The 26,323-nt window shown below is 42.8% G+C and overlaps 1 protein-coding gene across 10 annotated transcripts in view; it reads left to right on the top strand.

Moving 5' to 3' along the window:
• NEK1 (NIMA related kinase 1) overlaps nucleotides 1-26,323 on the top strand; it is a 209,798-nt gene that overhangs the window by 162,155 nt on the left and 21,320 nt on the right. For all 10 annotated transcript variants that reach the window (XM_077477191.1, XM_077477190.1, XM_077477187.1 and 7 more), the window contains 4 exons: nucleotides 10,682-10,839; nucleotides 11,569-11,801; nucleotides 14,856-14,989; nucleotides 22,149-22,281. In XM_077477191.1, the coding sequence (XP_077333317.1) occupies nucleotides 10,682-10,839; nucleotides 11,569-11,801; nucleotides 14,856-14,989; nucleotides 22,149-22,281 (658 nt within the window). The remainder of the gene's footprint in view (nucleotides 1-10,681; nucleotides 10,840-11,568; nucleotides 11,802-14,855; nucleotides 14,990-22,148; nucleotides 22,282-26,323) is intronic.

The raw sequence follows: 26,323 nt of genomic DNA, 5'->3' as shown, positions 1-26,323 counted from the left end.
GGCAATGTGGCTGCGAAAGGTGGAGGATATCAACAAAATGGAAGACCTGATACTAACAGCTCAAGACAGGCAAGAGACCTATCGTAAGACTTGGTCTCTTTGGAATGCGTTTGTGTACTCAGATGAGGGCAAAGCCCTCTTCGGAAACTGAATTACCGCATGTCAGCACATAGAGGGCCGGACAAGGAATACCGACCCCCCCCCCTACCCCATTCTCCCCCCCCCCCCCGCCCCATACTCCCCCCCCCCCCCCCCTCTCTTCTGTTCTAATTCTACCTTATATACACTTTCATTCTTTGTTTTAGCCGCAACTCCAAGCCTGCTGGCAGTGACTTTATTTTGGGCTGCTAGATTAGGACCACGGAATACTGGATAGACGTGGGGGGGCACTGACTTCTCTACCAGTTGTGCCTAAGGTGATACTATATACATGGCTGGTCAACTCTACACGACAAGCTGGAAAGTTATTCACTGCAATATTTCTGAATGTCAGGCATGTTTGGGAGGCTGCGACCTTCATTATTTTCGTTATTACTGTTTGTTTTCGGGGCTTTACCCCATGTGAGTGAAATCAATAAAACTATATTTGAAAAAAAAAAAAAAAAAATACACTATACACAAATGTTTGCCTTTCATTTAAATTTTAAACTGAATGGGTTGTTTTACAAGGTGATCATTTACAATCACTTTATTGGAAAAAAACAAAAACAAACATTGAGCCTTTAGAACTGCTTTAAAAAACAGACTTGCACTTTCATACGTAGATTTGAGTTTGGCAGCTTTATCTTCTGACAGTTTTTAAATCTGAAGGATATGAATGTTAAAACTGCTAAGCTCATCTAGGTCACATGAGGGATAAGTGGTCACAGAATGAGATGTATTGTTATTGTTGGACTAAACTATCAAACTGACCTTTGGATAGCTGAACAGATTTTGGACTGTAGCAGATTTCTCTCAGTATGCTGCATGATTATCAAAAGATTGGGTCGATCACAGACTGCCTTGATTTTTTTGGAGCTGTAGAATGGTGTAATGGGTAACTTAATCGGATAGGAAATGTAAGAGTGGAAACTCATAAAAAGGACAAAATTTTCATAAACTTTTTCCCGCGATCAGTGATTTCACAGGTCCGAGATTCTTTACCCTATTCGTCAGTGTCTCCCTGTATTTGTATCTCATGTTGTAAAGCGCTGTGCAAACTGTTGGCGCTATATAAAACCTGAATAATAATAATTTATAATTATGCACACCCTAATCCAGTGATGGCGAACCCTGGCACCACAGATGTTTTTGAACTACATTTCCCATGATGCTCAGATACATTGCAAAGTGCATGAGCATCATGGGAAATGTAGTTCCAAAACATCTGGGGTGCCAGGTTTCGCCATCACTGCCCTAATCTTTCAGCTATAAAGTGTTCACACTCCTGATCTACATTCACTGCAATCTGCAGCTGCGGTACCCTGAAAAGAAAAGTGTCAAGAAAGCTTTATTCTCTTATTGGAAAGGATCAAGGATTTTTTTTTTTTTATATATGTACAACTCAAAGTAAAATGAGTGGCCTTTCAGATCCTAGCCATGTTGTAATGTTTCCGGAGTTACATACAGTAACGATAATTTAGGGGTGTACAAGTGCTCCAAGATCTGTTGAAAACAGAAACCAAATATACTGGGAGCTTACATAGCGCTCTATACTAAAATAAGTCTTTCAATAGTCCATTGTCATTGCTTTTGGTCCATTTGTGCATGCATATACTAATCAATTATCTTTAAAGTAAGAAATTTGAAAATACATACATTGATCACATAATTGTTTTCTGTACATATTGTTAAAATCTGATTAAAGTCAGGATCGTGGTCCTTTGAAAATATTTGTGTAATCGGATGTCCGTGTGGACATTAAAGTATAATTAAAGGCAAAACCCTTTTTCTAGTTTTGATAGTGTGGAGATGGATTAGAACACCTGTCAGTTTGTACTGTTGTCTGTGCCCCTTTTAGGGAGATCCACCCTCCCCATTTGTCCTGTTTACCATTATTTAACGTAAAAGAATATCCTATATTTTGGGTTCTTCCCATAAAAGCAATAGAGGGGAAGCATTCCAATGGGGAAACTCGTTCTGGTGACCTGGGAGTCCCCAAGGAATTGCCTTAATTTGCAGGAACATCCTCTTACTTCCTGTTTGGCTATGGGACACAGATGGTGGAAAAAGGCACTTGAATTGCAGCACAACATCTGCAAATTCTCAATGCATGATTTTTGGACCATTCAATTAAATGAGCTGACTTAACCAAAGAATAATACTGTATGCTTTTAAAACTGCCTCCCCTCGAGTATCCTGTGCACACAGCACTTGCCCAGGGCGAAATCGTTGCAGAGGTTGCTGAGCTGTGGTGTTGAAGGTCTAGCTTTGCCCACCCTCCTAGCTATTTTACAACATAGTTCAACTGAGATAGGCAGGACATGCAGTGCAGAAGGAGCCTGCACATCCCCCCCCATCCCTCCTCTTAAAGCAGAACGACACTCACTTAGGCTTTAGTAATATGGCATCTTGGAGCTCCTCGCCAGCTTCTGACATCTTTGTATGGCCAGCTTCCAGGTATTGGCCAGGCCAATATGACGTCACTCCTGTGCATTCTCAGAAGTGCAGTCGACTTTGAAGTTGCCGAACTTCTCACTGAGGAGGACAAGCAGGTAGGTAACTTTAATGCAAAAAAGGCAAAGCATGTTTCTTCTGCAATAAAAATCTTGCCTGTTTGACAATTTTCATTTTATTTAAATTTTTTTTGTATTTTATTAAAGATTATCAGAAAACATTGAATGTAAAGAGAAAATTTTTACATCATAACCTTGATAATTTTATTATAGGAAAGTATATCTCTAGTCGCATGTGGCATCATATAATTAAGTTAAGCATTAAATTAAGACGGATCACTGCAGCAAATGAATAGTTCTCTATCTAAACAAAAAAAAAATATATATATATATATATATATACACGTACATGCATTTATGGAGAATCGCTAGTATATTTTTTCCAATAGTGGAACATTATGGTTAATCTACCGCTGATTTGTGGCCTAATATCAGCATAATAATATGGTATGTCAACAAACTATAGTAGGGTTTACCTGGATTAAAAAGGGAATATGAAAAAAAGGAGGTGAAGGGGTTTACAACAGGGAGGGGAAAGAAAGCAAGTAGGAAGAGGGGGGTGGGGGGATAGGAGGTCCCCGAAGGTAGGTTACTCCCAGAGGGTAATGATATACAATTTTCATTTCTTACCTAATGTTCCACTTTTAGCAGCCAGACCAAACTGCATCTGCTGGCTCCTAATCTCTGCTGGTTAGCTTAGAGTCTGGAGCTGAAGCCTGCTATTCAGAGAGAGTGGTAACTGTCAGCTTGTGGTTTGAATGATTACTTCTGGAGAAAAGGGCTTTCTTTCGCAAAAACGCAATCTGACAACACAAGCCGGGTGCTATGCTATGTCGTCTAAGAAAACTATAGCAGCTGCTGTATGCTATTGTCAAGATTATGTTTTTGTGAAAGCCCTTCTCTCCAGATGCAATCATTTAAAACACAAGCTGACCGTTTCCACTCTCTTCCCTGAATAGCAGGCTGTAGTGTAAACTAAATAGATGAGGAGACAATGCACTACAGAATAGAGAAGGGGTGGGTCGCAGTGCTGGCTCTAACCCCCCTCCACTCCAGCCAGCAGTGACAGAAAAATTATTATTTTATTTAAATTCTACTGCCTAATGGGAACAATTGCTTTGTGCAATGGGGATTTACCAAACTTTCTTCTTTATGGCTGTTGTACTATATACTGGCGAAAAAGATAAACCAACCACAGCACTGTTCTTTTAAGATGCCAAGACAGACCCAGCACATACGTATTCTATATTTTTCTATACTAGTGTTACTTTTTTGTATGAAATATCTTCTCTGCATTACATCTGTTTGCTTATGTTCTTCCTATCTGAATAATTGAGCTCTGTGGAAAAGTGAACCATGCACCAGTCATGATGGCATTTATGACCTCCAGAAGTAATCAGAGATAAACATATGTATGATTTAAATGTTATTTTTTCCATAAAATGAGAAGAAATCCAGATCTAGCTGACAAGTATGAGAGAACGAAAAAGCCAGATTTATGCTGTGCTTCTCATGAAATCTAAAGGAGCTCTTTCAGACCGATTTTAATGAGTGTGTTGACATATGGTTTTATATAAAACTATCAGGGTTTATATCCAATAAGTGCTAATCTCTGGTACTTTTGCATTGTTGGGATTCCCTCGTCTGCTCTTCCTGTTCACAAGCAAACGCTTTACCTGTCTTGTGATATAAAATAAAGAAACTTAAAGTGTATGTCTGTTCAAAAAAAAAAAAAAAAAAACACGAGGCACATATCTGCATTGGAAGTACAAGTAGCTCCTAGAGTCTTGTTTAAACTGTCAGCACAGTACAGCTGCTGTATTAAAATCCAAATTAGTGTTGTCAGTCCTGCCTGGGTTCTTCTCTGGTGGACTACAGGACTTTGCCTATCTCAGCCCTCTGTTTCATTCTCAAACACACTTTTATTTCCCAGCAAAACAATGCTGCCTTTTTGATTCCCAATACACTATGTATAGGAAAAATGCTCTTGTGCAACTTGGGTGGTGTGCTTTTCTTTGTAGGAATTAAACCAGGGAGCCTTGCTGATCTGTCCTTCCAGAATTGCACAGTACAAGCTTCACAACATTGCCATGCTGGGACATGTCCTAAGTAGAAGGAGATATTTGATCATGCCCATCCTTCCAACAAAGGGCACAATGGCTAAGGCTGGGTACACATGGGCCAAAAATTGGCAAAAAACGGTTGGTTTGACAGGAACCAGCTGACTGTAGGAACATGTGTACAGCTCCCCGTCCAACAGGAGACCACTGTTCGCTGTTTCTGGGTAACAGGAGAGCACTTCTGTGATCCACATGAGAAGCATCAAGAGTACGAAGAGCTTCGGCCATAGTAATTTTTTTTTAATTTTGTTTAAATAACAAGCATGTCATACTTGCCTCCACTGTGCAGCTCGTTTTGCACAGAGTGGCCCCGACCCTCAAATTCTGGGGTCCCCCTGCGGCACTGGTAGCTCCTCCCTGCATCATATAACCCCCTAGGAGAAGCGCTCTGCCGGGGGGTTACGTTGCGGGGCACTCCCGAGACCTATCATTTGTGTCCATAGATGGACGCAAAGGATTTGATTGACTGCAGCGGGAGTCAATGGCTGCGCTGCTATCAACCTATCCAATCAAGAACCAAGACAATGGGCAGAAGGGAAGAGTGCGTCTCCATCTAAGGAAACACAGGGCTTGGGTCAGTAAACCTGGGGGGGGGGGGGATCTGGGGGGGGGGGCGGTCAGTGACAGAAGTTTTTTCACCTTAATGCATAAGGTTTCTTTGTCTCCCCTTTCCATTCTTCCATTGCCATTCAAGTTCTTGCATTTTCTCCCAATATGTTTTATCCCTGAGATCTTTCACCATTTTCATTGCCCATCTCTGAATTCATTCATTCATCTAATCAGTATCTTATTATAAGTGAGGTCTCCAGAACTGGACATAGTATTCTAAATGAGGTCTAATGAAAGATCTATATTGTGGAATCGGCACCTACTTCTTCCTGCTGGTGATCACTTTAGTGATATACCCTAGACTTCTATGCACTTTCCCTACTGCCAGGTCATACTGTTTACTCATACTTTTGTAATCATTTATATTCGCACTCCTGGTTCTTTTTCCTATGTAGTTCTGGCCAACACTGCATACTCAATAGTGTACTCTATCATATGATTCTTTTTCCCCAAGTGCATTATTTAGAATCTGAACAGTTTTTCTAACCAGATTATTTGCTTGAAGCCTGGTAAATGTGCAGCGTTAATGGGCAATCACCAGTGTGTGCTTGTGGGCTAATCTGACAAACCATAAATGAATTGAAAACCGTCCCTACAAGTCTCTGATTACCTTTTTAACCATTTTCACTGCCACATATTCTTAGCAGCAAGCCAACTGTCAGATGGAAGCAATGTACAGCTGCCGATCGCTTTTGCACCCCCCCCCCCATTGTTTCCTGGGCTTCTTGCCCCCATATGCAGGCCTGGGAACCCCATGGCAGATGCCGTCTGATAGAAGGGAGGGAGGCTACCAAACATCAATTACAGGCGTGAACTGAACGTTTGGCCCTCCGTGTGAAATTTTTTTAAAAAAATAAATAAAATAGTTGTACCCAAGAACTTAAAGCCCCCCAAAAAGTTTTTTAACCTGCACATATGAATGTAAAGTAGGTTAGGAGCTTCTATATACAAAAATGTTGATTGCACTAAGTTTTACATATTGCTGCACACTCTGAAGTAAGAGAAATAATTCTACAGCCAAAAATTATTAGTTATCTTTAAAGTCATGACCTCTACACCTTTTAAAGGGTCATCTAGGGCAAATTTAGGTTATCAAAATTTTTGTCGCCATTTTGGGTGCGTGCAATTTTAAGGCTTGATGTGTTGAGTATCTCTTTACTCGGTGCGACCTCATCTTTTTATATTTTTCATATAAAATTAGTAATACCTTACAATTGTTTTCCCTGTGGGCACTTTCACACTGAGGCACTGGGGCATCGGCGGTAAAGCGGCGTTATTTTTAGCGGCACTTTACCGTCTTTTTAGCTGCTCTTTTCGGCCGCTAGTGGGGCGCTTTTAACCCCTGCTAGCAGCCGAAAAAAGGGTTAGTAGCTTCAGCGGCGCTGTCTATTGATTTCAATGGGCGGGAACGCTTTAGGAGCGGTGTATACACCGCTCTTAAAGCGCCTCAAAGATGCTACTTGCAGGCGCTTTTTTTTTTTAACACTATAGTGCCTGCAAAGTGCCTCAGTGTGAAAGTAGCTTAAATGTAACTTAAGTGTTTCCTCTACTATAATTTTGTGCTTCATAAAGTTTTGCTCTAATAAAAAAAAAAAAAGGGGGCGGGGTCTCTACTTTCAGAAAAAATATAATGTTTTATAGGTTCTAAGTAATCTGGCCTAAAATGATTTTTATAAACGCGTGTAAAAAAAGGAAAAACAGCTCTGGCAGCAAACTTGCTAAAGACAAGTACACAATACATAATTACTGAAATATATAAAAAAAAAAAAAAAAAAAAAAAAAGTTTAAAATGGAAAGGTGGTAAAGAATGTCTTGATGAATACAATACATTTCATGTGCAGCATTCCTGTTCAAGCACATCTCTGCCACATTCTGATATATCAGTTAAGGGTGGACTTGGCATTTAACCTACTTTACTAAATAAAAGAAATCCATAAAAGGAATATTATCCTTCAGCTTAAACCAGGTCATAGGAGAGTAGATGGAATGAAAAATGTTATTTCAGGGTTTTACATTCTTAGGTTTTGTTGGAAAGGCAGTTTTTGCCCAAGAGATGTGAAGTTCGTTTCAGACTGCATTTTATCAAAGTCGATGTCTGGAAGTGCTTTTATACTCGGGCAGGATTAAGTGTGAGAAAACAAGTGTGAGATTTCACAGCTTTATAAATGCCTAAATAGCAAGACTTTCTTTTAACCTAACCATGAAAATCATCCTAGACAATTGTCTTCTAATTACTTCCATATTCTCCTAATGTCTGTCTTTAACATTACGGAAAGCCGCTTTATATGATGAAATTTCGTCTTTTCTCCTGGAAGAGTGTTTCCTCTTGCTGTGCTTTATAAACAATCGTGCTGTAAAGCATCAATCTACACTACAGAGACTTTTTGCTTTTCAAGATGAAAGTAGGGTAATCTCTTACACTTGTGTGTAGGTTTGTTCAGCTTTATTGAAGAAAGATCCATTACACTAGCCTGTTACAGGTTCGACATTTTATCAACCTGTTATTCATATGTAATGCTTGCGATACAATGCCTGACGAGTGCATGCCATGTGGCTGACCCAAGCATATCGCTGGTAACAGACAAGCCAGTAGAGATTCAGCAAAGAACTAATCAATTTGTCAGAAATGATAAATATTACTTAAAAAGCAATTTCCAGTATGGCATTGCAACTGACAACAGCTGATGACAAAAACTGAAAATGTTTTAACCTGTGTAGAACCCTTCTACAGCTGCATTGGAGAGTCAATGGCAGCAGTTCACTGGTGTGCCCAGTTCATTAGATGAAGATCGCCTTGTTGACGTGGCATCTCTCAGTCCTAACTAATTTGTCTTTTTTTTTTTTTTTAATTTATCCCCCCCCCCCAAAACATCAGCATTACTTTGAGGTAAGGATGAGCTCAGGCGTGTTTGCATACTCAACGTGTAGAGCCTGCCAGAAAGACATTGCCCTGATGCGCGGCTGCAGAGATTGCACAATGTCTCACTGCCTGTGATTAGCACAGTGTGGCGCTACGCCGACTTCCTCGTGGGCAATGCACGGCTGCAGAGATCGGGCAATGTCTCACTGCCTGTGATTAGCGCAGTGCGGCGCTATGCCGACTTCCTCGTGGGCTCTGCACGTGGAGCATGTGAACATGCCTGAGCTCATCCCTACTTTGCAGCATTGATTACATTTATTAGAATGAACTCATCTGCATGACTGTTATAAAGCCTGGGCACATCAAAACTTTTTTTTTTTCTATGTTTTCTATTTTTTATTTTTCACACAGCTTTAACAATATGTTGTCAAATACAACAATGAAATGAGGAAGAATAATTATTCCTAATGTGGCAGACTAAGTCCAAATATGCACATAAAAAGAAAACTTATAGGGGGGGATTTACTAAAACTAGCGCACACAGAATCTGGTTCAATTGTGCATAAGTAACCAATTGGCTTCTAACTTCAGCTTGTTCGCTTAAGCTTTGACAATAAAATCCGAAAGCTGATTGGTTACCATGCACAACTGCACCAGATTCTGTGTGCACCAGTTTTAGTAAATATCCCCTATAGCAGTGATGGCCAACTTCGGCGCTCCAGATGTTTTGGAAATACATTTGTCATGATGCTCAACTACACTGCAGGGTGCATGAGTATCATGGGAAATGTAGTTCCAAAACATCTGGGGTGCCAAGGGTCGCCATCACTGTCCTATAGTATATCTGCAAACTTTAAATGAAATTGTGTAAAATATGTGATCACAAATTTAGAACAACTATGTCTCATTAACCTTTTATTTTCAGAATTTCTTCTTACATATTAAGATTTATCTATAGGTATATCTCTGTGTGGAGAGGAAAGTGTTATATTGGGAGTCACACTGTAGTGTGGGATTACTATCTAGTTGGGTAGTAAGTGGACTGCTGCTTGGGTATAAGGTACAGTGTCCCTTTTTAAATGTGCTATGTGTCAAACCTGTACTGTCTGTAAAATGTGATTCCATATATAAGGGTAATGAAACACTTAATTTGAAACTTCAAATCTTAAACCTCCTTAAACTAAGAACTAGAAAAAAGTTTAAATAATTAGTTCATAAATAGCATTCATGGTGCTGTCTTCACAGTGCAAAACCAAATCTTCAAAAATGCTATCCGTGCTCCCCTCCTCATGTGCCCTCACTCACCAACTCTCAATATGTATTGCGCCTGTCAGTATAAGGCAATCCTCAGAATCCTGTAATGGATCCCCAGTAGTTCTCCGTGCATCCAGCAGAAACAATCTGGGTTGCATTGGCATGTAAGAAGAATAATGAAGAGAAATCCATTGCGTAATCCTGTTTATTTAAAATATTACAAATTGAACACTGACAAGTGAACTCTTGTTTCAAAGCATAAAATGCCAGTTTGGAAGGACTGGACGTGACGTCACCGAAAGTTCCCCCTTGGGGGTCAGAGGGAAGTGTATTGGTAGATAAGTGGGAGAAATAAAGAGGGGGAAAAAAGAATCACAGGAAGAGGAGGTAATAGAAGTGATGGGGTTGGTGAAAGAAGGTTTAGCAGATCTGCTTTGCCCCTCTCAGATGGGGGAAGGGAATTAAGGGTGCCAGGCTCCCAGGCCAGTCAGCCTATTCGTAGTTCTTTAGGGCTTTGCTCATATTTTAACTACTCAGAAGGTCAGAGGTATATTTGGCAGAAAGCTTAGATTGGATCCAATAAAACCATGATTTTTCTCTTAAAGTGGGTAATAACCCTCACAATACCTAGTGAAGTACACAGCATCAGATGATACACAGAGATAAAACAAATCCTCCCTAATAAGTTGTACCTGTTTATCTGTATCAGTTTCTTCTCTACAGCCTTCTAAAACACACATTTTACACAGCATCTTTTAGCTCTGAAAAGCAGGGGGTGGAGATCTGTACCCTCTACACTGCAGAACTTGGTGAGGAGAGCTCTGAGCCCTGATTGGAGAGGGCACACACTACCCCTCACTCTTGGAATCAGGAAAAGCTGTCAGATGTGACTCGGGCAGAAAACACAGGAACAAGACCACAGAGAGTAATCACACTCCTTGCTTTGGATTGAGACAAGTACATGGTATAGAAGGAGGTGCTTTGCTCATATTGTATGTCTGAGGTTTACAACCGCTTTAGGTTTTTTCGGTCTTGCATACTCATCTTTCACCCTAATGTGCCAACGGGCAAGTGTGGTATTGGTTATTTTTTATTTTGTCCATGAGCTTGGAATGCAGGCTTTTGCAGCTTTTTATGGTCCTTAATGCAAAGTACAGGCTGAAATATGCTAATTTAATTTGCAGATGCTGAGGACTTGCTCATTGCCCGATCTTTCTAAACTGTTCAAGACTTTGGTGGATGTACCGAGTGTGGCTGATCTGCAGGGGGTTGAGCAATTGGAGATAGAAGAAATTGAGGATGAACCAGCACAGGATGCAGACCATTCAGATTCCGAAGACACGTAAGGAAAATTTGTTTCTGTAATTTATCCCAGAATGGATGAAAACTGTGTCCTTGGAACATGAACATGTAACACAGTACCTTGTTAACTTCTCGTATGTTTTAATTTCTGAGCTCTAGTATGTAGTTATGGAGAGACTGACAATTACAAAAACATACTTTAGGTAGAATGGAGATAATGTGACATTTCTGACAATATTTTGAATTGCCATTTGTGCCTTCCTGTCCCAGCAACAATGCCTCCTGTTTTCTTGTCCTGGTGTCTTCCTAATGGGTTACAGGAAAAAAACTAAAAAACTTTTAACTCTTCGCCAATCTATCCAAAACGAATACCTAATATTGTAGTATACACTATCACATCTGCATTCTTTTAATTATATGATATACAGTACCACAGCAAGCGGGTACATAACCTGTGAGCTGCTCCATAATAGCCATTTGGCCAAGACTTTTTATCTAGTTTCATACACTCAGTTAAAAAAAACGTGATAACTTTTTGAACCAATCACCCACACCCCACATAGACTACAGCATGGAAACAGGGAAAGTGGTGGCTTTTCTGGAATTTATGCTGCAGCAGAGTTAGTCAGAAAATACTGTAAATTGGGAACATCCTGCACTTCTACAGAATAAAGTCCAAAATGGACTTTAAAAATTAGGTACAACACCCATTATGGCATGACTTTTAAATTAATGGGTCCAGCTACTTATGTTTTGATTTGCTTTATAGTATGTTTGGGGACACAGAAAGAGACTTACAGGAGCTGCAGGCATCAATGGAGCAGTTATTAAAAGAAGATTCCCAAGAAGGGGACTGTGGCGCTGAAGAGGCTGGAGATGGACTGCTACCCAGTAAGATGGAGGATGAGGAGGAGGAAAATGAGGCAGCACAGGAGGCTGAAGCAGAAGATGAGGAGAATCAGCCGAGCAGTGGAAGCATAATCAATGAAGAGTGGCAATCAGGTAAATTCTACAGGTCTCATTTATATACGTGTTTGGGATAGTGCAAAATTGGTACTGGGTTATACGGTTTTGTTTGCTATAAATGTATATGGCCTGATTTGTAAGTATAACCATTCAAAAGAGAAACACTTTTTCAAAAGAAAGAAAAGGAGTAGGTCAGATGTATTTTGAAGCCAAATTTGGGAAAAAATCCACTGAATGTTTGTGTCTCCATTCCATCATACCCCCCTCCAAATACAAAATCGGCTTCCTCACAAAACAGGCATTTGTGTGTTTACCCACACACACATCCCTGTTCTGCCTCTCATGCCCAGCAGTAATCACAAAGGTCAGCCACGAGCATCGGCACCCCCGCAGTGCAGCGCGCACGCCTGCTATCCTGTGTAAAAGGAGCCGACGTATGTCTACAACGGTATGTGGGAACGTGCCAACCTTCCGCAGTATGACGGCGGCTGGTCAGCAAGCAGTTAAGCAGAAAAATACACAAATGATATATTTTGTAAAAAGTTGGTTTATTTCGTAGAAAAATTCAAATGTTACAAAGAGTTTAAAATATGAGCTCTGTGTAATGACCTAAAATCAAGGTTAACAAAATTGATGGTGACTTGGTACAGCATGGGAACAGTTACAAGTTGCAAGTTACATTACATCATGGGATGCACAGAAATACCCAAATGCATTTCGACTCCTACATTCGTGGTTTTCTTCAGGGGGTTTATATTACTGTTCTAGAAAATACATCAAGAGTTATTTACTATTTTCATTTAACATTGTTCGCAACATATAATAGAGGCAAAGAAATGCCTCCCTCATATGCATTAGTCTGTAAAAAAATCATGTGTTATTCCTATTCAAGATTATATATTTACACCTCAAAAAATGAACCTTGCATAACCAGAGATTTAAAGGCGATTGCATTCAAGGGATCCTTGACAGTCACATGCCACCTCAATGTCCTCTCCAGGGGGGCCCCCCCTTCCCTTGCAAGGAGCCACGTATTTGGGCCCTAGGCGGGGAGGGGGTGGGGGGGAATGAGCACCTGCAATTTATAATGTGGTAAGTCAAAGTGGATAATCAGAAATCATTCCTATACAAGTGTTCGGTGTAGCTTCAAAATGGCTAGTGGGCCTGCTTTAATCTCATTGATCCCAATAAGTATCTGTTTCAGTAATATCCAATTAGGTGATCATTGTATATTAATGTTGAAGCAATTTCTGATGGCTTATTGAGCTCATGGGTTGAATAATCAACCCTTGGAGTCAGGGAGTCGTATTATTACAATCAATTAGTGCAGTGAACAATGAACAATGAGAAAATAAAAAAATAATTATGAAAAGAAACAAAAAAAAAAAATAACATGCTGAAAGGATAAGCAAGCGATGCAAAACAAAACGGAGAATGACAGCATCAGTGTTGTGTGAGTCAGGCTAGTGAAATGAAAGAAAGTTTGTTATTACCTTAGAGTGTTGGAGATGTACAAAACGCCAAACCCAGCAAAGATATATGCACTCATGGGCTGAGGTCAAAGTTACGTATTAAAAGATCAGTCTGTATGAAAAACAACTGTACAAAAGTGTGAGCAATAATCAGTGGGATATCCAACTAGCCAGTGTATATGAAGCCGCACTTACTCTTTTGTGTTCCACCCTTAGTATGGGCATTAATGGTCCTCCCAGGGATCAGCTCAAGATCCACTGGAGGGGAATGACTTTTTATATACCCTCCAATCAATATTGATTGGATCATTGCAGGTGTAATCGCCTCCCCCTTCCATCACAGCCCCGCCAAAGTGGACCTCACCGCCTATGGTGGCATCAACGTGGCTCCCTCGGCGTCACGCTGTAATTGCGTGACGCGTGTGTGTGCACGTGATTTTACCTATACATCTGGAGGTCACGGGATGCCACCGGCACGATATGTTTAATTCCAACAGCTGAGTGGCACTACTCCATTTTTTGCCTCAAGAAAGAAACTACCAAATAATGTTTAGCATGTAAAAGCATGATTTACTTCTTTACAATGCACCCTGAAAAAAAAACTTCAGATGAAACAACAATTTGTTTTTCTTTATGCAGAAGGTGTTTGTGAGAGCAGTAAGGGCCGGTTCACACTGCAGGCGCGGCGAGGCGTCTCCGACTTGCCTCGCCGCGACCTCAGCGGCGACTTGCAGAGGACTTCTGTATAGAAGTCAATGCAAGTCGCCCCCGAAGTCGCCCAGAAGTAGTACAGGAACCTTTTTTCTGAGTCGGAGCGACTCGAGTCGCTCCTCTCAGAACGGTTCCATTGTACAGAACGGGGGCGACTTGCGGGAGCGAGGCGAGTCGTGTCGCCTCGCATCGCCCGCTGTGTGAACCGGCCCTTACACTTATAAGTATTATCAAGGAATAACTCATAGTAAGAGCCTTATTTGCATTTTCATTTTGGGAGTTTTCTCCCAGAGTAGGTGTATTATTCAGATGTATTCTAAATATCAAACTGAGATGTCTTGTAAAGTGTTAATGGATATATCTTTATTACCTTTTTTAGATGTTTTTTTTTTAAGGGAAGTTATCATGGCTGACTGCAAGCTTTTCTGACAAGTTCAGGGTGAGTCTGTCTCAATAGACAGGCTACAGCAGGGTATATACGGACCGAAAATTGTCTGGTTGAGCAGGAACTGGCCAACTATCGATCCATGTGTACTGCTGACTGCTCAACAGAGACCATTCTAACAACTGACTTCTGTCGAACGGTCTTGCTGGAAAACCAGCATTCGATCAATGCTTGCAGACAATTTGGGGGTAAGGATAGTGCCCCCCTCTCAGAAGACAATAGTGCAGTGGGGGGGTCCCGGAATCACACATAGTCTTTATTGATGCAGGGATCTGAGTCTTTTTCTTTTTTAATTCAACCTGCTGGTTGAAAGAAGAAGAAAAAAAACTATACATGTATACTCTGCTTAAGGACAGGTTCAGCTTTTCTTCATTAACATACAACTGAGTTTTTCTTTGCTTCAACTTTAACTATTCAAGATTCCTGGTTAAAGCTGTAACGCTTTCTTCTTTATCTTTGCAGATAACAGCAGTGTGGATTTTGAAAGTGAATGTGATGATGGTGACAGCGTCTTTGGTCATCTGGAGGAAATGAGATTTAAACTAGAGCAAGAATTAGGCTTTGATAAGTTTATTGAAGTTTACGATAAAATAAAGGTAAAGTTATGTACCAGATGAATTTATTGTCTGTTTTCTTAAGCACGTACTGATATATAGCGATATTTACCAGTAAAATTGCATGGTTGGTTTACGTTTTCAATGTAAGCAATGATACAAAAATGGAACTTAAATGAATGAGTGTGTACCTTGAAAGTTTTATGAGTGCTGCTATTCTGCATGTTAACTTGGTGACTAAAATTAAAATGCTTATTATCTTATTTCTAGCTTTCCTAATTCTCAATCCCTGTATGCATGGACATCAGAATGGGGAATTTGATGGGTGTAACGAAAACTTGTCCAGCATACCTTGTATAAATCTGACAATAGTTTACATTATTAGTTGTCATTAACACCATCATTATTAGTCTGCTATGGCAGTGTTCCCCAACCATTTTGGCACCGGGGACTGGCGCTGTTGAAGAAAATTGTGCCAAGGCCTGGGGGTGTATGTGGCTTTTCGCGGACAATTTATCAGGGCAATGGCTGGCGTTGGCTCTTCAATCATCCCAGCACCATCATTTATATTATGTCAGGATGATTGAAGTGCATTATTTCTATTACATTGTAATATATAATGAAATGGTTCAGCTCACCATAATGCAGAATGTGTCACTTTCCACGTTGCCTGTCACCAGATGCAGATTGTCACTTTCCACGTCGCCTGCCTTCAGATGCAGCTTGTCACCAGATGCAATTTGTCCCTTGCCATATCACCTACCACCAGATGCAGCTTGTCCCTTGCCAAGCCGCCTGCCTTCATATGCAACTTGTCCCTTGCCACGTCACCTGCCACCAGATGCATTTTGTCCCTTGCCACGTCACCTGCCACAAGATTTGGATTGTTACTTGCCACATCACCTGCCATCAAATGCAGCTTGTCATTTGCCATGTTACCTGCCACCAGATGTGCTTTGTCACTTGCCAGTGGTGGCAGTGGTGTCACTGCAGTAGTGGCAGCACAGGTGTGTGCATTAGTTCAGAGGCAAGCCTGGAGTAGTGGGTAGTAAGGGAGAACAGCGGTAATGGGGGGGGGGGGGGGGTAGTGAGAGATTATCTCATCTCTGCTCCTCTGCCCCACCTCCAGCAGTGTATCTGTGTTCTGCCACGCTGTGTCTGCAGAGCAGCAGTGATGTGGGTGGGCAGTGAGAGATGATCTCCTCTCTGCTCCCCCAGCCTCACCTCCAGCATTATAGCAGCCCCGCTGTGAGCGTGGAAGAGCGGCGAGGCAGGCGAGCGGTCAGAGATGATCTCCTCTCTCTGCTCGCTTGCCTCAGTATAGAGGCCCCGCTGTGAGCACGGGACAGCGCTGATGTGGGGGCCGAGCGGTGAGAGATGATCTCCTCTCTCTGCTCGCTTGCCTCAGTATAGAGGGGGCCTGCAACAACAGTGATGCGGTGAGAGATGTCATCTCTCTGCTCGCTCTACTCGTCACAGTACAGAGTTCACGGCCCGTCTGCAAACAGGCTACGGCCCGACAGTGGGCCCCGGCCCGGGGGTTGATGACCCCTGTGCTAGGGCACATAAACCACTTCACAAATGATTATTGCGGTCTACATTTGGGAAGAGAGAAATACATTTACTATTGACTGTGACCACTAACTTGCCATGGTTCAATTTAGTATCCATAAGTGTCATAGTGTCCAGTATTCTAGGCATTGTTGACAATATAGAACAGTTCATAACATATATCCAATATTACAGACCTTGAAAAAGTATTCATACCCCTTGAAATATTCCACATTTTGTCATGTTACAACCAAAAATGTAAATGTGTTTTATTTGATAGACCAATACACAGTGGCACATTCTGCATTTATTGGCATATAACACGCAATTTCTCTTATATTCACCGACTGACATAGCTCCTCTCTGTAACTAAATGGGTTGTATAGCCTGCCATTAGGAGAAACTAGGCAAAATTGTTACACAATACACAGAACTTTAATCCCACCCTGGGGGGCGGGCCCCATGCTATCAACCCTTCCCACTGCTCCTAGCAGCTTCAGTTTTTATTTTGCCTAGCAAGGAGAATGACCTAGCAAACCCTGTGGGCCTCTCGGTCCATGTTTTTGCTGCAGGTTTACTGCTTTTTGCGTAAGATGAGAGATCCTGAGATCTTTATCAACTGCTGGCTGGGTGACAGGCTGGTTAATGAAATCCTTGTAGTCTCCCCACTCCGGCCATGAAGCGTGAGCAGGCCACAGCTACGGCTCGGCAGGCCACGACATACCTCATGCTCCAGAGGTGGTCGGTGAGCTTCAATGCTCCGGGGTATACATATGACCGGGCTACTGATGTCTGGATCACAGTATACCGGGCCAGTAACCTTCCCTGTAACTGCGCAGGAATTGGCTACCACGGAATGTCTCCCAGCTCTTCAGGACTGGTAAGTATGGGTCTCCCTGCTTCGGTGGGGGGAGCAGCTGGGCATTCCCTGGGGGGTCGATTCGGGGGCCACCTCACCTCATCTTCTCTCCCTATCACCCCTCCTGCCCCCCTCTGAGGGGGGGTGTCTGCATGCGCTGTGGGCGGTGTGTGTGGGTTGCTTTTTCTCACCTGTGGGGCTCTGTGCGGTTGCTGTTCAGTCCTGGTCTAGGTCTGGGGGTCAAAAAAAGGCAGTTTTTGTGGAGGATGTCTGCGTGTCAGCAGGCAGTTCGTTTTTATTTTTTGCTCTTTTCACCTCATGGTGCCGTTCCGGCGGCCATCTTGAATTTGGGAAAGCTATAGATTCCCCTCGGGAGCTTCAGCAGCCATTTTGAGAATATCAGGGAGATTCCACTGCTGACCCTTTCACAGAAGGTGGTCTTTCTAGTGGCCATCACATCGCCAGGAGGGTTTCGGAACTGGCGGCCTTGTCTTGCAAGTCGCTTTATTTGGTCATCCACAGGGATGAGGTGGTGTTGTGTCCGCAACCGTCCTTTCTACCGAAGGTGGTCTCTGCCTTTCATATCAATGAGGACATTGTATTACCATCGTTGTATCCTAAGCCGAAGCACCCCAAAAAGGTGGACCTTCACACTCTAGATGTGGTTATTTGATGTGGGTGATAGCAAACATGTGGAAGAAGGTGCTGTGGTCAGATGAGACCAAAATGTAACTTTTTGGCCTAAAAGCAAAACTCTATGTGACAAAAAAGTAACACTGCACGTCACCATGAAAACGCCATCCCCACTGTGAAACATGGTGGTGCCAACATCATATTGTGGGGAAGATTTTCTTTAGCAGGTACAGGGAAGCTGGTCAAAGTTGATGGGAAGTTGTATGGAGACAAATATAGGGCAAAAACCTGTTAGTCTGCAAAAGACTTGGGACTGGGGCAGAGGTTCACCTTTCAGCAGTACAACAACCCTAAACATACAGCCAGAGGTACAATGCAATGGTTTAGATCAGGGATATGCAATTATTGGACCTCCAGCTGTTGCAAAACTACAAGTCCCATGATACCTCTGCCTCTGAGTGTCATGGGACTTGTAGCTAGAAGTCCGCTTATTGCATATCCTTGGTTTAGATCAAAGCATGTTCATGTTTTAGAATGGCTCCGTCAAAGTCCAGACCTGAATCCAATTGAGAATCTGGCAAGACTTAAACTGCTGTTCACGGACGCTCTCTGTCCAATCTGACAGAGCTTGAGCTATTTTGAAAAGAAGAATGCGCAAAAATGTCACTCTCTAAATGTGCAAAGCTGGTAGAGACATGCCCAAAAAGACTTGCAGCTTTACTTGCAGAGAAAGGTGGTTCTACAAAGTATTTAGTCGAGTGGCTGAATACAAATGCATGCAACACTTTTCAGATATTTATTTGTAAAAAAATTTGAGTACTATTTATCGTTTTCCTTCCACTTCAATTATGTACCACTTTGGTTTATCACATAAAATAAATTTACATTTTGATTGTAGCCTGACAAAATGTGGAAAATGTTAAGGGGTATGAATACTTTTTTAAGGCACTGTAGATGATATGGTATAGTGTTCACTATTGCATGCCTTGTAAATTTATATAATATAGCATATAGAAAATCTTAACTATTACAGGTCTTGTAGATGTTAAAGAATAGCTCACAGAATCGTTGATTATTACAGGTCTTCTAAATGATATAGTCTAATTCTTATAACTGGTTCACCATTGTAGCTTATATTGTATAGCTCAACAAACTTGTGCATTCTTACTAGCCTTGTGGATGATATAATATAGCTCGTGCAACTTGTTCATTATTGGAGTACTTGTAGCTGATATAGCATAGCTCATAAAATGTGTTCATTATTACACAATATAGTATAGCTCAGTGTTTCTCAACTCCAGTCCTCAAGGCGCCCCAACAGGTCATGTTTTTAGGATTTCTCTCAGATGAAACCGCTGTGGTAAATACTAAGGCATTGAAACTGATTAAATCGCCTGTGCAAAATAATGGAAACCCTGAAAACATGACCTGTTGGGGTGCCTTGAGGACTGGAGTTGAGAAACACTGATATAGAACTTGACCACAAATTAAGCTCTTGTAGATGATGTAGTATAATTCATAGGACTTGTCCACTATGATGTGCCTTGTAGATGATATAGTACAGTTCTTAGAACTTGTTTACTATTGCAGGTCTAGTAGACAGTATATATTACAGCTGATGGAACCTGTTCACTTTTACAGACCTAGTAAACCATATAGTTTAGCTTACAGAATTTGTCCACTATTACAAGCCTATTAGCCCTTGTACACATGGTCGGAGAATCCGTCTGAATGTGTCCTATCGGACCATGTTGTCGGCTAATCCGACTGTGTGTGGTATGCATCATACTAATTCTGTCGGAATATCCGTCGGACCCGATTTTCCAACTTGTTGGAAATATTTCCTGACTAACTGGTTCGATCAGACATACGCTGATCATGTGTAGAGAATTTTGATCGGACCAAGTGCCACGCATGCTCAGATCAAATTCCTACATCAAAGCTATTGGCTACTAGCCTGAACGTAGTCCCATCGTAACGAAATTACGTCATCACGTTCTGAATGATCGGATTTTTCGACAACTTAGTCCGACCGTGTGTATGCAACAGTTTCGGACAAGATCCGACGGACAAAATCCGACAGATTTGGTTGTCGAAATCTCCGACCGTGTGTACAGGGGCTTAGAAGGAATTCTATCAACTGGTGGAAGTAGAGGAAATCAACCTTATTTAATAAGAGTTACAGTGCCTTGCGAAAGTATTCGGCCCCCTTGAACTTTTCAACCTTTTGCCACATTTCAGGCTTCAAACATAAAGCTATAAAATTTTTATTTTTTGTGAAGAATCACCAACAAGTGGGACACAATTGTGAAGTGGAACGAAATCTATTGGATATTTTAAACTTTTTTAGCAAATAAAAAAACTGAAAAGTGGTGCGTGCAAAATGATTCGGCCCCTTTACTTTCAGTGCAGCAAACTCACTCCAGAAGTTCAGCGAGGATCTCTGAATGATCCAATGTTGTCCTAAATGACTGATGGTGATAAATAGAATCCACCTGTGTGTAATCAAGTCTCTGTATAAATGCACCTGCTCTGTGATAGTCTCAGGGTTCTGTTGCAAGCGCAGAGAGCATCATGAAGACCAAGGAACACACCAGGCAGGTCCGTAATACTGTTGTGGAGAAGTTTAAAGCCAGATTTGGATACAAAAAGATTTCCCAAGCTTTAAACATCCCAAGGAGCACTGTGCAAGCGATCATTTTGAAATGGAAGGAGTATCAGACCACTGCAAATCTACCAAGACCTGGCCGTCCCTCTAAACTTTCAGCTCAGACAAGGAGAAGACTGATCAGAGAGGCAGCCAAGAGGCCCATGATCACTCTGGATGAACTGCAGAGAACTACAGCTGAGGTGGGAGAGTCTGTCCATAGGACAACAATCAGTCGTACACTGCAAAAATCTGGCCTTTATGGAAGAGTGGCAAGAAGAAAGCCATTTCTCAAAGATATCCATAAAAAGTCTTGTCTAAAGTTTGCCACAAGCCACCTGGGAGACACACCAAACATGTGGAAGAAGGTGCTCTGGTCAGATGAAACCAAAATCGAACTTTTTGCCCACAATGCAAAACGATATGTTTGGCGTAAAAGCAACACAGCTCATCACCCTCAACACACCATCCCCACTGTCAAACATGGTGGTGGCAGCATCATGGTTTGGGCCTGCTTTTCTTCAGCAGGGACAGGGAAGATGGTTAAAATTGAGGGGAAGATGGATGCAGCCAAATACAGGACCATTCTGGATGAAAACCTGTTGCAGTCTGCAAAAGACCTGAAACTGGGACGGAGATTTATCTTCCAACAAGACAATGATTCCAAACATACAGCAAAATCTACAAAGGAATGGTTCACAAATAAACATATCCAGGTGTTAGAATGGCCAAGTCAAAGTCCAGACCTGAATCCAATCGAGAATCTGTGGAAAGAGCTGAAAACTGCTGTTCACAAACGCTCTCCATCCAACCTCACTGAGCTCGAGCTGTTTTGCAAGGAAGAATGGGCAAGAATTTCAGTCTCTCGATGTTCAAAACTGATAGAGACATACCCCAAGCTACTTGCAGCTGTAATCGCAGCAAAAGGTGGCTCTACAAAGTATTAACGCAAGGGGGCCGAATAATTTTGCACGCCCCACTTTTCATTTTTTTATTAGTTAAAAAAGTTTCAAAAATGCAATAGATTTCGTTCCACTTCACAATTGTGTCCCACTTGTTGGTGATTCTTCACAAAAAATAAAAATGTTATATATTTATGTTTGAAGCCTGATGTGGCAAAAGGTTGAAAAGTTCAAGGGGGCCGAATACTTTCGCAAGGCACTTTATTAGGCAAAATATTAGGATTAAGATCTGTTTTGGTAGATGAATAGGATTTAGATGTCCAGGCATAAATTGTTGTCAATTTGTATTGCACCTTTATGTAAATGAGACTGGATACGTGGTGTGGCCCACAGTCCAGCATGAGATAGGCACACCACCTATGTATTAGATTTGCATTTTGAATGAAACATTTTTGACAATATTTATCAAACTTTTTTATTTTTTTATTTTATTTCAGTTTTTATTAAGCAAAATGTTCATAGTGTACAATACAAATAGACCCAAAACAGGCTCATAAAAAAAAATAACATTTGACAATATTCAAGCATTTTTCCAACTTTAATTTTTAGGCAATACACGAGGATGAGGATGAAAACATTGATACATGTTCAACGGTTTTGGAGAATATTCTGGGCAGTGAACACCAGTATTTATATCCCAGAATCCTCCGTTTAGTTATGGCTGATGGCGCCTATCAAGAAGGTTAGTGTCTTTTTTTTTCTTTTAGCAAAAAAACAAAAAACATTAAAACTTTGTGTACCACATAGTAAGGTTGTGTGGAATACAATTTCCTACAAAAAGGTATACATTGGACAGCCAATGGTTTGCAGCGGTTTCTGTGAATGCTACTTGAACTGTGTGCCATTTGGCCGGAAAAAACACAGCCAAAGAATCAGCATTTTTATTAAAACACTGATAACATTGAGACTATTTTTCTTGAGTACCCTAGATGGAATAAAAAAAAAAAAAAAAAAGACTAACTCCAAGAGTAATAATTCACCTCTCTGAACTTTTTTTTTAAATATCTGTGTAATTACTGTATTGGAAATAGGATTGTTTAGTACAGCTTACCTGTAAAATCCTTTTCCTGTTGCATCATGGCAGCATACACTCTGGGTTGTGACTCCGCCCCCACAACCTGATAGGACCACATAGCTATAAGATGAAGATACGCCCCCCGCCCCGGTATTCTCTTATTTTTCCTCACCTGTTGGGACCGCACGGATCATCACCCTCTTACCGCTTCGCCCCAGCCAGGTTCTAGCCTCTCCTGGGTGGAAGTCCTTACCGGTACAGCCTCTAAAGGAAGCTAAATGGAAGGAACCCCACTCTGGTGATCTCAGGGGTATGAATACTTTTTCTCTGCAAACAGAGCATTGCCTCTATAGCCGTTGGAAGTAAGCCTTAAATAGGCTGAAGGCATATAATAAAAAGATTGGTCTTTAAGCCTTAAACAGGCTTAGTACCTGCGGTGGTCTCCGGTTTCCTCTTCCTCCCTGGTGTCACTCTGTCTGCAACCTGACAGCATACTCTCTGCCTTCAGTATCTCTTGTCACCTTAGGTTGTCTGGTGCCTTTACCCCAGTGTTGCCTTTCTGCCATATTTTACTTCCTTTTCCTTAGCTCTCTTCCTGGTCACTCTGCCGCTTTGCACATGCTCACTGTGCACTTTGGGCAGCCTGTGTATGTCTATCTATGTCTTTTCCCTTTTCCAAGATGGCGCCGGCGGCCGCATGGCACTACTGAGCATGTGCGGGTGGGACATGACCCCGGCTCCAATTTTAAAAGGGGAAGATGCCTTTTTTAACGCAGATGTCTTTTTTTGCCTGTTTTTTGTGCTCAGCTGAATTTCATGACTGCTGCATTTCTGTTTTTTTCTACCCCAGTGTTGCCTCTCTGTTTGGTAAGTATCTTCCCTGTATTTTTCTTCTCTCTATTCCCCTCTTGGTTCTGTTATGGCTTTATCTTCCTTACCTTTTTGTGTTACCTGTGTCTTCAGGCTTCCTCTGTTTCCCTATCCATGGAGACCACTGCTCCAGCAGATCACCACCAGCATAATAGGTAAGAGGGGAGGAGTTTGGTAAGTAGAGAAGATCGAAAAAGAGAGCAGGACGCACTAGCGCTACCTAAATGGTTAGCCCCATCAGGTCCGCAAGATCATCTCGCAGAGATTCCTCGCATAGAAGAAGCCGCTCTGGCCATAGGCGGAGCCATTCGGGTGGAGGAAGTCGCTCAGGGAAAGGGAGTCGCAGAAGGAGTCGCTCCAGGTCTTGTTCAAGGCGCAGCCATTCCCGCCGAAGAAGATCCCCTGACCGGAGGCGCCATTCACCAGCACGTCACTCCCATCCTTATGAAAATACCTGCTGGGTATGCGGGGCCATAGCCCTTCCAGATATGTTGGCATGCCGCCGGTGCTTTGAAGAAGCCACCAGAGAGAAAGGGCAAGAACACAGAGAGCTCAGAGTCTTCTGCCCCACGTGTCGCTCCCGACACGGAGTTATCTCCACGGGGTGCTTCGCCGGCTCCCCCAAGTACTTCCAGAGAGCATGATTCTCCTTCAGATGACGAAGAACTAGAGGCTTCAGCGGGCTTTGACTTCTCCCTAATAGAGCCTTTTGTGAGGTCAGTGAAGGGGGCCATTAGCTGGGAGGAACCACAGGAGGCCCAACCCAAAAGGAGAAAATATTTCCCGAACCTGATGAGAGAACCCGAAGCCTTCCCCTTCATTGATGAGTTGGAGGAACTTATCAGAGACGAGTGGCAGAGACCCGAGAAGAAAGCAAGTCTTAACAATCGGCTTGCCAAACTATATCCTCTAAAGGAGGCTAAAATTAAATCTCTCCTGTCCCCGCCAGTGGTGGATGCATCCCTCATGCGTGTGGCCAGACACGTTACGCTACCTATCGAGGACGCTGTGTCATTCAAGGATGTCCTGGATAGGAAGATCGATACTGATCTCAAAAGAGCTTACTTAGCAGCAGGAGGCGTATGCAGGCCAGCAATGGTTCTTGCAGCTGTGGGTAAGGCTATTGCCAGTTGATCAGCAAGCACAGAAAAGCTTGTATCCAAGGCGCTGATCAGGACCAGATAGTAAGGGCCCTGCAAGAACTAAGCCTTGCAGGGGATTTTGTGGCAGAGGCATCTGTGGATGCTATTAAGTCCGCATCCAGGGCTATATTGTCCTCGGTAATGGCCAGACGGGCTCTCTGGCTCAAACCCTGGGCAGCAGATCCTGCTTCCAAGTCCAATTGATGCTGCATCCCGTATGATGGTGAGAACCTTTTCGGCGCAAAATTGGACTCTGCTATTTCTAAGGTCACTGCCGGAAAATCAGGGCTTATCCCCTCGGATAGAAAGCCAAAGCTTCAGAGGCCTCCTCCCTTTAAGCGTAACCTCCCGGACAGGTACAGGGATGCCAAGTCCTACAGGCCTGGTAGGGAGTACAGAAAGAACTGGAAGGCCCCTCAAACGTCCTTCCTGACGTCCCAGAAGCCCAGGACCCCAGCATCTACTGACCAGAAGTCCTGTTGAAGGTGCGTCCGCCCAGCCAGCAGTGCTGGGGGCCAGACTCTCAAAGTTCACGCTGGTCTGGGGGAAAACAATAAGCGTTAACCACCGTTCGCGTCGGGCACAGATGGTCATTCAGGTGACTTCCCCCGGGGGACCATTTTTGCCCAACAAACCTCCCGTCATCCCGGCAAAAGAGGTTAGCCTTGACCCGATACGTTCAGGATCTGCTCCAAAAGGAAGCAATTACCGAGGTGCCCCTATCCCAAAGAGGTCGGGGGTTCTATTCCCCTCTATTTCTAGTAAAAAAGAAATCAGGGGACCTACGTCCGGTCCTGGATCTAAACGTAAACCGCTCTATCCAGGTAGAAGCATTCAAAATGGAGAGCCTACAGTCTATCCTCCAGGCCATAAATCTGGGGGACTGGATGCTCTCCATAGATCTACAGGGCGCCTACCTCCATATCCCTATCCATTCAGAACTCCAAAAGTTCCTCAGTTTTTCACTAAACCACAGACACTTTCAGTTCTGAAGTATTCCGTTTGGAATTTCTGCGGCTCCCAGGACCTTTACAAAGGTCCTTCTTCCCGTTATCGCGCATCTGAGGGAGAGGGGGCTGCGAGTCCACCATTATCTGGACGATATTCTCCTCCTCTCAGACAGCCGGGAGTCGCTGTTACAGCATCGAAAGATCCTCGTCTCCACTCTGCAGAATCTGGGATGGCACATAAACTGGGGGAAGAGCCAGACTCGGCCCACCCAGAGAATGATCTTCTTAGGAGCCCAGTTGAATACAGTGCAGCTGCCTCTGGAGAAGTCTTCCCTGTTGGTCCGGAAGGTGAAGAAGGCCATTCTAGCAAGATCCCTGTCGGCCAGAGTATGCCTCAGCCTTCTAGGCTTCTATCAGCGACAATTCCTATGGTCCGTTGGGCTCAGTGGCACACCAGACCTCTGCAGAACTCCTTCCTACATCAGTGGGATGGTTCATCCATGACCCAGACGATCCGGATCTCGGAGACAGTCAGGCGCTCATTGCGTTGTGGTCCCCACAACTTAAACAATTGCAAACACATAGTCATCCCTCCTCAGGAGGTAGTGACCACGGATTCCAGTCTAGAAGGTTTGGGAGCCCACTACCAGTCCCATGCAGCGCAGGGCAGTTGGCCTTTCGAAGTACGGGACTCGGTATCGAATGTGCTGGAGATGAGGGCGGCTCTACAGGCTTTCCTGGCCTTCA

Source organism: Lithobates pipiens, unplaced genomic scaffold (genome assembly GCF_037356315.1).
Source record: "Lithobates pipiens isolate NorthernLeopardFrog02 unplaced genomic scaffold, aLitPip1_a1.2 Scaffold_13, whole genome shotgun sequence".
In the NCBI taxonomy this organism is placed as follows: Eukaryota; Metazoa; Chordata; class Amphibia; order Anura; family Ranidae; genus Lithobates; species Lithobates pipiens.
The sequence above is the reverse complement of the archived record's forward strand: the minus strand, read 5'-3'. Positions and strand labels throughout refer to the sequence as shown.